Genomic DNA, 18415 nt, shown 5'->3' on the forward strand with positions numbered 1-18415 from the left:
GAACAGCCTAGGACATAAGAGTGACAAGTAGATGTTGAGGCTTATTTGGTCTGGTGAAGAAGCCAAGGAGTGTCACACAAACAGCAGTGTGAGACTCTTCTCAACAGTCAGAAGCTGTAGCTTAAGCATATTCAAACTGGATGTTTGAAGAACTTAATCAATGGGAGAGTAATGAAGCACTAAGCAGATTTCACCAAGAGAAGAGGGTGAGGAATCTTCCTCTTGGAGGTTAGAGAAAGCCACGCCTGACCTGATCCAAAACTACCACTATTCCTGCTTCAGGCAAGAGGCTGGACAAGATTATATCATTATATAAACTTAAGAAGAATAACATGTTAGTTCTTCGAGTCCAGTTTTCTCTTCTGCTATAAAACTATTCTTCACTTATTAACGCAAGGATTTTAAAGCCCACAGATTGAAGAAATAGATGATAACATGCAATTAAAATAAAAGAAGTTCCTCTAAGGATAAAAGGGAATCCCACTGATTATGGGACTCTAAAGTCGTCAGACTTTTTCTAAGCTTTCAAATGTCTGTATGTATTCTGTGTTTTATATCAAAGCTAGAATCAACTCTGGATTAGGGTGAAAAGGAAAAGAACAAAAATGTGATTTCAAATAGGTGTTTTATAATGATTTTCACCACAGCGAGAAAGCAACCTCAAAACTGGCATGAATACAATTTCAACAATTCTAGCATGATTCTCGCATGCGAAGATAATTTTCATTCATAGATTTTCCTCCTCGTTTCCATCCTACTCTTTCATGCTATACTTTCCAGCTTGCCAAAAGAGAATAAAAAGAGCAGAGAAGAAAAGTGACAAAAAGCAGTTTCATTTAATGATACCATAAAATGTAACACATATGGGCTAAGCTATCTGTTTGTTGCCAGCTCTTGTGTGTAATAGAAGGAAAACTCCATTCAAAGTTACTCTGTCATTTGATGACCTTGACAATGCTTAAGGAATATTCTGTTCTCCAATAACACTTACCCAGCTTATATTACAAAATGCAGATGAAATTTGTATGCATAAATATTCCAAAAATTGACTGTACCTTTTTGTAAGCACACTGGCAATGTAAACTGGATACAAATGAATACAATACTGATTTGAAAGGCAAAATTTGCAGCTGCACCACGTGTCCCACTTATCAGCTATTCATTTCCAATATTGCACTGAACAACACTTTTCTTAATGAGATTTTACACTTAGAAGCCAGATCAGCAAGACCTGTACAGTGGATCAGCATGTTCACTGCAAATCTACTTGAGAGTGTACCATCACAGAAAGTTTGAAAAGGTCTAAATACAGACTAGGCAAGATTTACCAGCAAAGCAGGAAAAAAATAGAGGAACATCAGGTGAAAAATATTTGGAATAACTGATTCTCCATTTAACTCTTTTTAAAATACATTCACTATGTACATCTTCCAATGAAAGCAGCTGAGGGGTCTGGAGCACAGGCCTCACGAGGAGTGGCTAAAGGAGCTGGGATTGTTCAGTCTGAAGAAGAGGAGGCTCAGGGGAGACCTTATTGCTCTCTATAACTACCTGAAGGGAGGTTGTAGTGAGCTGGGGGGTTGGCCTCTTCTTTCGTGTAACTGATGATAGAACTAGAGGGAATGGCTTCAAGCTGTGCGAGGGGAGATTCAGGCTGAATATTAGGAAATACTGTTTTTCTGAAAGAGTGGTCAGGCACTGGAATGGGCTGCCCAGATGGTGGTGGAGTCACCGACCCTGGAGGTGTTCAAGGAACATTTGGATTTTGTGATGATGGAAATGGTTTAGTGAGAACTATTGGTGATAGGTGGATGGTTGGACTGGATGATCTTCTAGGTCTCCTCCAACCTTGGCGTTTCTGTGACTCTGTGAAAGCATACTGCATTTGTTTTTATAAATTTTCAGATGTTCCTTTTTTAAAACATTCAACATAAATCATGCTTCACAATGAGCTTTGACTCTTTGACTAAACGAAATTGCAAGCACAGAATTATAAACTATTGAAGCGCAGCCTCAGATATTGGTGGTATATGTATCTTCATGTTGCTTTTAGTTATAAACTTGTGAACTTGTGATATGAAGTGAATTGCCTGAGTTTTCTTCACTTTTTATGACAACTTATTCGGCTTTGAATGTGAAAAGCACATTTCATTCTCTTGAATAAAAACCTGAAATACTTAAACATAGTTTTCCCTTTGCAGTTTTCACTTTTCAGCTTTCCTAATCTGTCCATGCATTTTTCTATAGGAAATTTATTTCTCATCAACCTTTCTACCCACATGAGATTTTTAAACCCGAGGTTAAAGTGGAGTGACACCAAGAATAGTATGGAGATTGAATGAGAGGCATGAAAAACTTACATACGCGCAGATGTGCACACAAACTAATTTGGATAAAAGGTTTGTTTTTTAACACTTTCATTTAAATATAATCTATAGTGCTCATAAATTGCATCTATTCTTTAACTTTTTTCCAGTAGCAAATTGCATCAAGCTATCTTATCCCAAAAATTTCCATTTATAAAAATTAAAGTCATTTTATTCGTGCAATTTGTAGTTTCATTCTGCTCCATTTTAGCTTATATGTATACACACACACACACACACACACACACTCGAGTTCTGATAATTTTCAAAGCTTGTTTATATTGTTTATATTAATTTCAATCAAGACAAATATCCAGTTTATTTTGAAAAGAAATCCTATGTGCTTAGAGGCAGCAATCATATCATATTATCTGATACAGAGAATGATCCTCTAAGTTTTTTTACAAATACTTCCTAAAAATACATTCTCCCACTGCAACTGGCTAATGAACTTGTTTTTTCCTTCTGCTCCAGCAGCTTGCAATAGATGTTACTGTCTTGAAGATTCTCATGTATTAAGATACTTTTGAGTGCTGGTTTACACTACCAAAATATTTGCAATTTCTTTGATCTACAAATTATGCTGATATATATTTTATTTAATCATTAAATGCATTAATAAAATTATTAATTTATATGGGCTTCATATCTCTCAAGAGTCCATCTGAAAGCCTTCCAGGCTTAATGGTGAAGCATTTCTATGCTATCAGTAACTGTTCCAATAATAAACTGGATGCACTTTCATACCTCACTATAAAAGAAGTAGGTACTGCAAAACCTACAATCTAAGATGTAGTACATGAGAATGATAATTAACCTATATATTACATTTCCTCCCCAAGGACAATAACAAGACATCATAATTGCTGTATTTTAACATTAAGAAAAAAAAATCTTTTGTGTTTGTGTTTCTGAAATCTCAGCAGAAAATCATACATCGTAAGCTCTTCACATCTTCTGAAACAATATCTGTTTGATAACTACCAAAAAGCATTGCTTAAAGACAGAAAGCAAATTTCAGTAGTTCGACCGAGAAACCCAAGCTGCACACACACACACACACACACAGATCACACTTTCGTTAGTCGTATGCTTGGAAATAACATATAAAAGCTAAAAAGAAGCAGAGAAGATGGTATTACCCTATTCTATTGATGATGATATTGAAATGTTCTGAATGTTTTTTTTTTTATTATAAAGATTGAAGTAAGATTTACCTACATGTACACTTTCTTATCTTATATATTCCACAAGTGTAGAAAAATCTGGCTACCATTTGCCCACTGATCTCTTGGTGAACTATGCTAGTATTGATTATGACTTTTAAATCCTTAAATAGCCTGAGGTTGGTGTATCAGAATGATTGCTTCATTTTCTGCACCCACATTCAATAGCCGTAATCAGCACAGCCTTTCAAATGAAATCTTCTTCATTATAAAAGACAAAGGAGAGGGAACAGGGAAGCAGATACAGCTCCTGGACCCTGAAATTCTCTCCTTAACTTGATCTGAAAATATCTCAAACTAGTACAGTTTGAAAAAAAAAAAAGTTATCTTCTGAGGGAGTCTTTGAAGAAACAGGCAGCATGAATCTCAGATGAAGAAAACTGCAAGCTGTTTGAACAGATTGGCAGAATTTATTTTGTATTACACGATTTTCTTGATTGAACTTATAAGAATGTCTAACAACTTTGGTTAGTATTTTTCATCTAAACAAAAACAGTTATAATCCTACTTCTAGAAGGCTTTATACACGGCTTTTAGGTAATGATCGTGAGAAAATTAATGACTCGATAGTGTTAGTAGCAATTCCTTTCAACAACTTTTTCAAACATCTATGAATCATTTGGTAACACTTTAATTAAAAACTAACTCCTGCAGCAACATTGTCAAGATAGATGTCTGTTTCATCTAAAATACATCCATCATCCATTTTAGCAGTTCATGGTTGTTCTTTCTGGCTGTACAAAGACAACTACATTGCGGCTTCTGGTCACAGTACAAAGGGACCAGAAGACCCAGTTTAGTCTTGACAATCTCCATACTGGAAGAATAACAGTCTTTTGGGCGCTACTTTCTAAAGAATACAGGATCTTCTACCTACCCCTGTTAAAATGCAGCCTTGGAACTCACCCATTGACTACACTGTGGAAAGAAGGGACTGCAGTGCTGTTTTATCACTCCTGATTCAAATCAGACTGATAAAAAGTCTTCCTGTGAAACTGCAGCATGGTTTCTCATTGGCTGCTGGGAAAAACAGTCATGACTCATGCATTAGGTTTGCATCATGATTTGAGTTGTGAGAGCAGTTAACTGTCCCTGTGTAAAAGCATTCATATCTGAATCTTAACCATACATTTTGGCAACATATCTTGTTTTTCTGCTGTGTCCGTATAACACATTAGAAGCATTTTTAACTCATGAAGTATCTTCAACAGCTTTTGATAAATGCTTTTTTGATCCCTTTTGTTTTCTTTGTACTATTTGTATGTTACTCTGTGGTGTAGAATCAACAGTATTTATAAAAAAAGATGTCTCCTGCTTAGCCAATGTTTGAAATTCTGAAGTAGCTTTTGATCTCTAAAGTAGTTCAGAAATAAATACAGAGAAATATAGACAATACAATCTCAATCTATCTGTGCAGGAGAATACAAAAAGAGATTTCTCAAAACAGGTTATATTAATTATGGATCTGTGATGAATTTTTAACATTGTCCACCATTCTCTCAGTAAAGTTCACATTCTCAATATCTATTCCTGTTACCAAATACTCCTTGTAGATGAAGATGATTCTTCAGGTCACTTCTATGATTACTAGTTTTCTGTCATCATTTAGAGGAATTTCTAATCACACACGCTATAATGAGTTACCTTTAAAATGTTCAAAACCAGTGTGATTTATTTTGTTGAGTTTTTTTTTCACAAAAACTCTCAGTGCTAGTTAGAAGACAACGGCATTAAAATGAAAGCACTGATTTGAGGTAAGATAAAAGCCCTGAAAACTTACTGGTGAGGAAAGAGAAAAAATGGATGTATGATGAATGGCACAAAAGGAAGACAGTGTGAGAGAAAATGTGACAGCATGTAGGAACTAACACAGTCTTTTTCTCAATTAAGCTGTCTTTAATTGCAGTGGGAATGGAGGCAGAGATTGTAAAAATCTACTTCACATAGGTACTGTGTTCATAACTACTGAAGGTATTTGTATCCTTCACACTGCTTCCCACTTGTAAAGTAAGTTTCAGTACAATGCAGTACAGTTACTTTAGTACAGATACTGTACTAAAGTAATTCCAAGCAGATGAACTTATGTGATACAGCAAACTCCAAAATAAGCTGTAGGCAACAACTGTAGGAACATGTAATGCTGATAGAATATTTCAAAAAGCTGTGAACTTTTGAAGAAAGCAGCACAAGCTAAGTCTGGTAACAGAAGTTTGTGAAGTTATACATCTTTTCTACATAATCAATTAATCTTTTTACAAATCTCACATTAACATCAGTAATAGGAAAGCAGGAGGACTAAGGTTTGTATACTGTTGTACAAAATTAACACTAAAGACTTTGTCATTCTGATTTTGCATTTAAATTAAGCATGGTAGCACTGGCTAGTCTTCATTTCAGAACACTGCAGCCTACTACACAGGTCACCACAAGTTTTATTATGTGGTAGACTGTAGTTGTCATCAGAGAAACTTTCTGTTAATTCATTGAAAAAAACAGTTAAGATAAAAAAGACTTGGATTGATTTCAACATTTCAAATTTTCAACATTTTGAAACAATCTTAAAAGAGGCACAGTAATATCAATTAATGTGTATGCCTTGCCATCAGAGGAAACGTACTGTCCTCCGTTTGGTCTCCTGGTACTGAAAAAATGCACATTATAATGAGCTAAAATGAATGCTGCCAGTACAACTGTTATAGTTACCAAATATCATCAAGAAAAGATAAAAAGTCCTGTTGTTTTGAATATTTGTTAATTACATGTATGTTTCTTTGAAACAATTCTGTTTTTTTGATTGGATGTGCGTGGCTGATGTGATGACACATTAGATCATTTACTACATTTACAATCCCCTCAATGTGGTGATAGCTCCAAAACAATTTACCTCCTGCTGTATGGATCAGAAGACTGTTGGGACTATTTTGACTTGTACTATCTGCTGAAAATGCCAAAGTATAAATTATGGATGGAAGGCATTTCTGTTCTATTAAGACCCTGTTAATGTTACTCTGTCAAAATACCCTGCAAATGCATGTACTTAAAGAACTCTTGTATGTTTACACTGTTTTCTGCATTTAGAGGTGTGTAAAGAAGGCACAGACCCAGTAGTGAACTGGACTGACTTTTAGCATTTTAGCACCAGTATAACAGTCAATAAACGTAGTATCTAGCAAATACATTTTTGCATCACTAATTGAACAATAGCTTATAGATATGCTTTAGAAACAGATATAATTAATACTGACAGGTATGAACAAAGGTTACTAAGTAGCTCAAAATCAGTAATTAAAATAAAATCAGATAAAACATCACATAATAGCTTACTCAACATTTTAATTTAATTATGTATGTAATATGCATTCTCTAACTAACTCCTCTGTGATTTCTACTGTCTTTGAAATTTACAGCTTCACAAATATTCTTTGTCTCTACTTGAAAATAGTGAAAAAATAAATTTGTTCATGTAACTCACGTAAAACTAAAACTTAACAATTGATAAGAGCAAGATTTCTAATTGGTGCAAAAAGGTCTGACTACCCCATATTAAGTGGAGACACAGCAAGGACTAATGGAGAAGCACAGAATCAATTAACACACATTTGATTCTCTTCCCTTGATATTCTATCAGTTAAAATATTTCCATTTATTTTTCGTAAACTTACTTTGAACTCCATGGGAGCGAACAATCTTCCAGGTTTCTGAGGCTACCTCTTTTACATCCACTTGGTAGTGATGAATGGGCACACCTCCATGTGAATCTGGCTTAGTAAATGAAACCTTGGCAGTGGTTTGTGACAACTCTAAAACTCGTACTCCATAAGGATTTGATGGCACATCTAGAAAAATGCAAACATCAATTTAATGATCAGCAGCAACTAGACAGATCTAAACTAACAGTTGATAATCTACCCCAAGATGTTTGCTTATCTTGAAGGGAGAAAAAACTTACTGAATATGATGAAATGATGTTCACTTCAGATAAACAATTCAAGCTGTAAGACAGATACATTTATTTTCTTGTATGGTAGGGATATGCAAAATTATTTTCCATTTTTGGGTACCTTTTATAGTACAATTTTTTTGATAGTTAACTTTGTTGTAGGCAAATGAAAATGTTGATTGATGAGTTTGATAAATGATTATGCGAAGGAGAAAAACAATTTAACAAAAAATTTAACAATCGGGACAATTACAGCTAAACAGATCATTCAGAGTCTGAATTTTTCAAAATGAGATTATGACAAGAAACTGCAGAAATCATTTGGCCATTTTTCTGAAACTGAAGTACAGCTGAAAACATAAGTTTTTATTTTTCTCATATTTGATAGATTGAATTCTAAGCTACTAGCAAGGAATATTAGAGGAAGGTTTCTCTTTTCAGTTTAAGAAACAATTTTCATAATAGCATGCAAGAAACACATTTTCTCTGAAGTCTAAAGTAAGTGCATAGCTCTTAAAATAGAAAAAAAAAAAAAACCCTAGAGAAATATAGTAGTAGTCTGTAGCATTGAAACACTAAATATGAAATAAAGGTGAAAAATCAACCTCACGGTCAGTACATCTTCAAAAATGTAGGCATTATTTCACTGTTAATGTATGTCCAAACTAACTACACAGAAGACAAAAAACTAACTTACAGAACTGTTCTAGGTTTTAAAGCATTACAATTACAAAAAAAAACCAAAACAAAACAAAAAAAAAAAGTATTGAAAATGGGATAGGATGAATTTCAGTTTTGTAGACATGGTATCAAGAATTTGAAACACTTGCATATTCACAATTACTTGCATATCTAATTACAGATGTGGTACTCTCTTTGTATCTCTGGTATGGAAAATTTGTTCTAAAGACAAGCAAGGGCTTGAGTCAAAGCTCATCATCAAGTCACTGGGTATTCAACCACTTACATAAAATACAGTCTTTATTCAGGGGCTGTTAGGCAGTTGGGAAAGTAAAAAGAATCAATCTGAAATTCAGCCAATACTGGTACCTAAATGAAAATGAGCCAGAAATTGTTATAAAATACTCAAGAACGGGCCTTAGAAGACATTCATCCATGAATTCTCATGAAAAGGACGCTTGGCAAAGACACTATATAGGGGTGAATTTATCCAACATTTTAACAGTCAGGTACCTATTTTTTCCCAGAAAAATTCTGTAACGCTTGCAGAGCTGAGTGCCTGAATCATACCTCTTAGCATTCCTACAATTAAAATTTCTAAAAATAGGTCTGAAACTTCCAGTGCTTGGTGTTTGTTGGGTTAAAAACAACATAGTTTTATTTATGTGGACACAACTAAATAGCCCCATGAAATTTAAAATTTGGGCAGAATACAAATATCATCTTGAGGGATTCAAATCCCCAGACATTTCTGTATTCCAGGAAACTTTCCTACCACCCAGATATAGGATGTTGCAGGAAAAGTCCACTTTTCTTACGGAAGTTGTATTATTGTGCATAAAGGAATTCAATATTCACAGTCAGACAGGGCATGGCAGAATGTAACACAGTATTCTGTGTGTCTAGGAGAACAGTTAACTGGGTTTTGAATCTTTTCTGATAGGATGCTTTGCTTAGATAATCAAGACATCCACAATTTAAACCAAAATTCATCAAAAGTTTGTTTTTCAAGAAAAGGAAAGCATGTTCAAAAACCATGTTTTTTTTTCATACAGAAGAATGAGCTATATGAGTTGCTTGCTAAATAAGCACTGATCTCAAATTCAGAGGACAAGAAGTAATACTAGATTGTGACTTCTCCAGATTGTCCTTCAGCTAAGAACACTAAGTTTTGTTCCTGCTAGCACACTTAACTTAAGAATCATCCCGTGGACACACTCCCCTTGTCCTGTTCTGACAGAAGCAGCAAAAAGCCAGCATTAGTATCTCAGTTAAGCAGCCCAGGATAGCAAAATGAAGCGACACAGTACTGTATGAGACATACAGATACCAACCATATGGGAAGATGAATATGGCTATCCAGTAAAGAAGATGAACGGCCTTAACATTTAATTATGAGCTAGAAGCTGCTGTGGATACCAATACTGTTACAAATAGTTCCTAAAAATTTTTGTTTCCTTTTCTGTTGTTAAAAGAATTGAAAATAGAAACAAATTATTTTTTATAAGGTTGAGTGAATATTTAATTTCACTGAGATTAGTTTCATGTTAGTTTCTGTACGATCTTTTTATGAGTCAATTCACTGGTATTTCAGTTTAGATCAAAACAATTTTTCAGTCAATGATGTGAATCAAACATACTTTATTTGTATATCCACTTTGCTTGAACTTCGACATGCTAAGGAAATCTCTTTTCCCTGTATTTATGTCTGAATATGATTAAACGTCCGAAGTATGGCATTGGGAAGCAGACATCCTTAAAGAAACTTCATGTTCTCCAATGCAGATTCATGTATGATTTATGCCATATGAAGATATGGTTGCATTTCGAAATAGGCAATAACTGAAGCTCCAGAGAAAATCTAACAAAATATTTGGCATAATTAGCATAATGCAGTATGTTTCGAACTCATTGTGAAATGCATCCACAATACTATTTCAGATATGCATTCATGATTCAGGCTACCCACATATGTGTAGGTAATATTAATGTGATTTTCAAAGTTGAACTGTATCAGCATCTTATTTTCAGTAAAGAATCACTAGAAGAAAACAGAAAAGGAGACAAATTCCTAGCCAAAATAGCGAACAAGTAATAGCAACTCTGTTGGGATAGAATGAAATACCTACTATCTCTTTCAGACTATGTACAATTGCAACTTTTTCCCAAAGATCATCAGCAGCATGATGAACTGAATCCAATTTGGTAGTTCTATACTGAGCATAAATTTCATCATGCAAAGTAAACAGCCCTCTGGTCCTGATCTACACTTCAGCATTTGAACTGTATGTCACATCAGTTGAAATTATTTGGAGCATTGCCATGATATTGTTTTACAATTTTAGGGCTTTGTCTCAATGATTAGCACAAATAAAGAATAATCTGCAAGACTGCTTGTATATGCTTTAGTCTGCATGTGGAAGGGCAGAACAAGTGGGTGCTTGCTGTTCTTTTTCCCCTTAAAGCCAAACTAACCAACAAAACTTTTAAGAGTTTAGCTAGGCAGTGATTAGTTTTTCATACTCTGTTATAAGCTCTATATAAGCTCTAGTAGAAAATATACTGCAGAAAAAATAAGCTCATCTATGATGTTAAAGTATTAATTAAAAAAATAAAATAAAAAGACCCCATAGCATTACGTGTGAAGTTGCACTTAATACGTTTTGTATTCAGTGCATAAAGCAGGTTAGCATAAGTGAACTTTGTGATCCATTGGCCTAAATTAAGTAGACTTGGTTTAGTTCCAAGTAAAAAAATAAAAAAAAATACACATACAATTATAAGTATGTATTTATCTCCACAGCCATGCAAATACTATTTCAAGTCTATTATGGTTTATCCAACACATTTAATGAATGACCAAATCTTTATCACCAAAGATTTTTTTTCAAGCTATTTCTTTGATAGTTCTGTGGAAGAAAATAATTTTCCATCCGAGAGTTTAGCAGTAAAAATGGAATAAAGAAGTAATGGCGTGGGAGTAGGTTGTGGAAGTACGTTGTGAGGTCAGGAATTATCTTCCAGTTAGTTCTTTTCTCCTTATCTCCTGTCAACATGTTCCTACTACATACAGTTCTGCAGCTTACAGTTGTATAACTCGGAGAAAGTAATTATGTCTAAATACTGAATGTATCAGGACCACTGCAGGGAAAGAGATGAGGAGTACTGCCTTGATGCCTTTCACTGGTGACAGCTACAACAGATTTATTTAATCAAATCGCTGAGGGTTCTTGAAAATAAGGAATGGATTAGAAAACTGGACCACAGCTAGCAAATAAATACATAAATAGTAAATAAAAATAAAATACATGCACACAAAGTAAAAAATAGAAAAACCCACCCACCACATTGTTTATTAACAGTTTCACTCCATGCTTATTGAAAATATTATGGTGCTTTTTCTAGTAAAATACCTTAGTTGATGCTACTACAGAAGACGTGCATGGCAAGTTATAGGACTGAGATCTGCATTTGCGATCTGTCTATATTTTATGAAAATAAATGGGCTTTAGGCAGCAGCAAGGTACAATTTATGCAAAAACCAAACAAATAACAACCAAAGAAAAACAAACAAAAAAAAAAACAAAACAAAACAAAAAAAAAAACAGCAATCCTAAAAAAAATGTCAGTAAGATCTAAAAGCACTGTTCTGGCACAGAACAGCTTTTCTGTTACGTAATTTTCCAGGGAAAATAAAGTTCTACTTCTTTGATTTTATTTTGCCTGTGTGAAAACAGGAATATATGGAGAAAAAAGGAACAACATCCATTAACCAGACCCAAAGTGCCAGCATCAAAAATTCAGATAAGTAAACTTTTAAATTTGATGCTGTAGTTTTTGTCACTTATGGGTCAACCTTATCATATCTTGAACAGGAAGTGACTAAAAAAAAAACAACAAACAAGTTAAAGGACTTCTGTGAAGTTCAATTACTATCTTTCCCATGCATTTGAAATAACAATACTGAGATCATGACAGAAATGAAATATGCTTTACTTGTTATACCATCTCCCTAAACACTGACAATTCACATTAACTATGACTAAACTATATCTGGGTAAATCTAGGAATATCTGTGCTCACCTCAGGCTTTGAAAGCCATTGGGACAATCTGTCAAGCTCACCTGGCTTGTCATAGACTAAGCCTGTCGTGGAGAAAAAACAGAGTATAAGTAGATTTCTAAAATAAAAGTTGTGGATGTGATGTGAGGTAATTCATTTGCAGTGGCAATAAATGAAAAAGACTGTGGTGCTTTTTGTATTTTATACTTACTAAGAAAGAGATTTAAATGCTTAAGCAATAAGAAAGAGTATGTCACTCTTTTGGAGTTGATCCCCACCACTCAAGTGCTGAACATACCTAAATAGGACTTCAATAAGCACTGAAGATTCTCAGCACTTTGCAAGTAATGGTCAGAACCTTTCACTGTGAAGCCCTGAATATGTTCAATTGTCGTGAAAGATTTAAATGACAATATCTGAAGTTCTGGCTAATTTAGCAGCTTTGTATAAATTAGAGCGAACAGGCATAGTTCCTCTGTTATAGAACATGGCATAGGGGCAAGTGTAAATTGTGAAAGAAATATTCTTCTGTCAATAATAAGCCTAATTTCTTGAGGAAGGGAAAAGAAATAAAGATAACAGTATTGTGCCATATGATTGCTTTTCAGCCAGCATTTAATTAAATAACAACAACGAAAAAAAGCAGTTTGAATCTGCTGAAAACCAACCAAAGCAGAAAAATGGAACAAAACATTCAACAAGTCATTCCAGAAGGATTTTAAGAGAAAACAATTTTGTAAAATGATCATTATTTGTAAAATTTACTGTAGCAGGATACTTTGCTTAACAATATTTCCCACCTAGAAATAGTAATTATTTTTCCCTGACAGATCCACTATAAAAGTACATTACACGTTAGCATTAGCACTTATAACCAAAGCCAACGGAAATCCAGGCTGTATTTAAATGCATGAAGATTTTATAGGCTTTTTAACATGTGAAATATCAGTCATTAAGATTTCCTAATTTACTGGAGTAAAACAGTAGATGTAGGAAAATTAGGAAGAAAATTACGCTACTGTAAGTAGTACCTAGAATACTGGAGTCCTGCAACCCTCAAACGTCATACAAATATTACACCAAAATGATATATTAAGGGTAGGTGTTCACAATAATTTCTACAAAATATGAGTTTATTCTATTTTCTATTTCATTTCATATGAATGTCCATATAGAGCTAATGCTTAACACAGTAACTTCCCATAGTTCTTTATCTGTTAGTTTCATTAAATATGTATTAATTTACCTCTGTTATTAACTTCAATAAATAATTTTCTAAAGAGCTGATAAATCTTCTGTAGAAGTGACTGAAAAGTCTTAAACGAACTGCTGTAGAAATAGAGAATAGTGAGCTGTTTGAAAACTAGAACTATTTGAAAATGACAGTTATTTGCTCTCATTTGCATTTCCAGGGGCTCTCCTGTGAGACTTAGCTGAAATAAAATGCATAATCAAAATAACATGTTACTTTTCAATTAATGACGAAAATTGTTTTGTATTAAGATCAATTATTTATAAAAGCAGGAAATAAATGCATAGCTAAAATCATCAGGTAGTATCACTGAGTTTTGACGTTACTGTTTTGCATATCTAGGAATCGTTTAATACTTATAAAATATCTAAAGAGATGCTATCGTATGTATACACATCTTTATGAAAAAAAGCCCATGCAAAGCAATAGCAGAATCTGACTGCTTTTGTTCCCATTGGCACAACTGCATAATTTTATCATTTTCTTTTGTCCCAGGAGCTAAGACATCAGAGGGAATTTTCCTAACATTTCCCAACATCTTTGTTCATGGCTTTAAGAAAGTTCCATTGGCATACTTTCTGTTTCTGAGAAGAACTGAGAAACCACCCTAAGCAGATTTCATACTGCCCTTTTACTGCTTTTCTCTTCCAGTGAATCCCTGCATGTATCAAACCTTAGAGATGATACTCCAGAGGCCAACGTAGCACTTAGTGCACCAGGATAGATAGAGGAAATGCTGGTGCTCAATCAAGAGATGCATGTGTTGACTCAAAGAGAAAACAAGGTTGAAGAGAAATAGATGTAACCCGACTGAAGTTAGGGGGTTAGGTGCAGTTTTCTAGTTTGATGAATTTAATGCAGCTCTGCAAATCCTATGTCAGTCATTAATATTTACAAAATCATGCCTGAGTTTTCAGAGGGCTGAGCCTATTTCTTAAATTATGACAGAATAGATCATAGAGCTTTTCTCTTACTACTTCAATTTTGAACATTACAGGAATAATTCATTTTATACATTTAAAGCCGTGTGTAGTACTGATGAACTGTTACAGTCCTAACTTTAGCCTTTTTTATAGAAACTCCAGTTTTCAAGTAGGTCCACTGAAATAAATGGGACAAAATAGCTAAATGATCATGAATGAAGACTCTACAACCTGTTCTCTTCTGGAAATTCTTTTCTCGTACACATATGCAAAAAAGATTTTGAGTATGGGTTAGAACGTGACTGTCCTTAAATGGGAGAGAGTTTTGTAAAGCAGAATATAAATAATGTACTGTACAAAATTAGACTTTAGTTGAGACAAAGGATATTTACACGCAAAAGAAAGTGGTAGTATATTTTCATTAGTAATATGTAGCTATCAAAGGATGATCAGATTTGCAATAGAGCAACTAAAAAAATGTTCTCAGAAGGGGAATGGATCTCCTGGATGACACAAATCTTGCCACATCAAAATCTGCTGTTTCTTAAAAGAAAAACTGTATTTCCCTATCTGAGGAAGCTCAGTCATTTTGACTATCAAAAGACAAAAAGTGTAGCATTCATGGTAAATGATGTGCTAGTAACTATTTCCTTACAGATAATGGAAATAAATTTCAAAGATGTGATTGCTTATATCTAAGAAATTTAATAAACAACTGTTTTTTATAATTTCTAAGAAATGAAAAGAAGATAATTACCCTATTGAGCAGTATTAAAAAAATTAAAATACTAGGTAGTATAAGAGAGACTCCCTATATTTAGACATGCACATTTCAGCAATGCACCCAAAAAGGTCCTGCTAGAATGGGTCTAAATAATTTATTTTCTTATTTCAAAAAATATAACTGGAAGTTGCAGCTGAAACAATAAAGATTGTAAAAAATTAAAAAAAAAAAAAAAAAGGCTGGAAATGCTCTAATTCTTATTTCTATCTCTACCCTTCAAGTGTAACTGTCAGTCAGCAGAGTAGTATGACCTTAAAGATCCATGTAGAAAATGATTGATAATGCATCACAAGGGATGTAAAACATTTGTTTTGGTTGAAATTCTGTTACAACTACAAACTACATTGTAACTCCATAGATTCATTGAAACTGTAACAATTTGCATCACCTAGAATGTAGATCAACATTTTGGGACACCTCAAAGCTTGCTGAACAAGCATTGGTCCATGTCACAACAAAATAACACTGGAAGAAAAGCTAAGAAGCTCTCATTTACTCTCAGTTAACAGCTAATTCTGGCAAAAAGCACAAATATACAGTAATATTTTTGTATTTCTCTGAAAAATGATAGACGGACCTAAAAATATTCAGAAACTCTCTAACTGGTTCTAGAATATTTTTGAGCTTAAATTAATCCAATCTATCATTCTAGGTCAAATTCTGCTTTTAAATAACTAGAACTGCAAATGACAATAAATCTTCCCTGATCTTTTTTGACATCCTTGATTTCTCAAGAAAATACAGGCAAGAAAAAGGGAAAAGTCTTTCCTAATCTGCCCTTGTTTTTACTAGATTTCTTTTCAATTTTCAGAGGGGCTTAAAATTCAGCCTAAAGAAGATTCATACTCTGAGGAATCTGGCTTATTTTACACTGTACTGCTATTCTAATTTTAGAGCATTAAAATTAACTGTAAGCATTCTATTGGAATAAAATAAACAAAGAAAAGTCTTGAAGTGTATTGTGATGAGAATGGAAAAAAGGTTTAAATGAACTTAAATGAACAGTTATAACTTACCAGCTTGACCGAGTGTGTACTCCTGATATCTTGTTCCTATTCTGTTTGTAGCTGTACAATTATACTGTCCAAAATCACTGTCAGATGTAGGAGCAATCTTTAAAATGAATACAATTTGTAAATATTACTTTTTAATCAAGTATATTTCTTTTAAAATATCAGAAATGCAAACATGTTCTGTGTAATCAACATTGAGATGTGTTCTTACCTTACCCTATCTAGGATATTCCTCAAAATACAGATCTAAATTAATCATTTTTCAAGTAAAACTCCCTCTTTTCAAAAAGAAATGAGGAAACTAAATAATGAAAAATGGAAACATTATTCAGTTTTATAATTTCACTTCTGAACAACAAAGAAAAACATCTAATAAACTGCACGTTTGTTCACAAAGATAGATAATATTTGCTTGTATTGGACTGAACTAAGCAATGATAGGCCTGAAATCTGCTGATTCCTACAAACACTGCAAGGATCATATTTCACTGCTTATTGTTTACAAGATTCACAACATACTAGACATTCAGTAAGAAAAAAAGAAGATACAAGTATGTGACAACTATAAACTTAGGTTAATATGGATGTGAGACAGAAAAGGTAATGGATATCACAGTAAGTTAGGGTCTTATTGGAAATGCAGCCCATCCAACTGTTCAGGTGATAGAAAACTGGAAAAGAACTCAAAAAACTATAGGATGTAAAGAATAATTTGTGCTGTTAAGTAAAGCCTCTTGAAAGATTTCAAGTTAAGAGCTCTAAAGATCAATTTCAAACAAGGGTAAGACTATGTCTTTTTAAACATACAGTGTCTGTTCAAGGCTTACGAAGAACAGAGAACTTGTAATTCAACTGTTAATTTACATATATGCTTAACAACAATATGATGGACAGTAAGGACTGTGTTGTAGCATCTTCATTTTTACACCCTGTGCGCAAATTGTTAGTAAAAATTACCAGAGTTCCCCACCTGAAGGGAGATATTTCAACTTCCTTTTTTAATTAGCAAAACCCTGAGCAAAAGAAGGAAAAGGAAGGGTTTCCGTATCTATAAGTTGCCAGGGAGGAGTAAAAGAAGAAAAATGGAAGACAAACTGTATCATAATATCTTTGTAAACTTGACTTCTTTGTAGTTAACTGGAGGTTCAATAATATTTTTGATATGTCATATAAGTCTGTATTGATATTCCAAAATAGCACCAAAGGGTGGATTAAGTGCCAATCTATATAAATGAACAGATTTCAGTCCAAAATTTTCTTTAAGGGAACTGTAGAGATTATTTCATGGAAAGCTGTGACTTTGGAAATGTGAAGTTTCTAACTGCCTCTTTTCTCCGTACAATTTAATTTTTGAATCAGGTAGCCAAAACTTCACGCCTAAATTACATCAATTAATGTCATAGAATCACAGAATCATAGAATTGCTCACGTTGGAAAAGACCTTAAGGATCATCAAGTCCTACCACAACGTAACCATACTGCCCTAACTCTAACAACCCACCACTAAATTGTGTCCCTGAGCACCACATCCAAATGGTTTTTAAACACATCCAGGGATGATGACTCAACCACCTCCCTGGGGAGCCTATTCCAGGGCTTAACAACCCTTTGTGTAAAGAAGTTTTTCCTAATATCCAACCTAAACTTACCCTGGTGCAACTTGAAGCCATTCCCCCTCACCCTGTCACCTGTCATTTTATTTTTCCCCAGAATTACTAAGGTTATGCTGATGACATTATCAGTTAAATCACAATTACTAACAGACTGCTTCCAGAATACTTTTAAAAGTCATTAGGAGAGATTAATGTTAATATGACGTACCCCACATGCGATGAGGTAAGTACATACCATGCATGGTTACCAAGACTCAGATAACCCGAGTAAACTCAGCTACCTATGCCATCTCAGGCAAATCAAAGAATCAATTATTAGAATGGCTGAATATTTCCTTGCTTTCTTCTTCCCACAACACAATGTAGATCTGAAAACTTGCAGTTAGTTTCTGTAAGGACTCCACAAAGCAGAATACAATTTGATACCAAAGACTATTTTTCATCAGACAAATGAATAGTTATCAACATATATGCATGTCAGCTTGTCATTTATTTTAAAATTTGGTGTCATTATGTTCTTCTGACATTGTATTACATAATGATGCACATTCTGTC

General features: G+C 33.9%; 1 protein-coding gene across 1 annotated transcript in view; it reads right to left on the reverse strand.

Moving 5' to 3' along the window:
- The window catches only part of NCAM2 (neural cell adhesion molecule 2), a 238819-nt gene that overhangs the window by 50765 nt on the left and 169639 nt on the right, over positions 1–18415 (reverse strand). Inside the window, exons 11-12 of the mRNA XM_042868461.1 lie at positions 16251–16347; positions 7255–7428 (exon numbers count right to left, since the gene is read on the reverse strand). Coding sequence (XP_042724395.1) covers positions 7255–7428; positions 16251–16347 — 271 coding nt within the window. The remainder of the gene's footprint in view (positions 1–7254; positions 7429–16250; positions 16348–18415) is intronic.

This window comes from Lagopus leucura, unplaced genomic scaffold, assembly GCF_019238085.1.
Source record: "Lagopus leucura isolate 7727_CA_CO unplaced genomic scaffold, USGS_WTPT01 Super-Scaffold_100001, whole genome shotgun sequence".
NCBI lineage: Eukaryota > Metazoa > Chordata > Aves > Galliformes > Phasianidae > Lagopus > Lagopus leucura.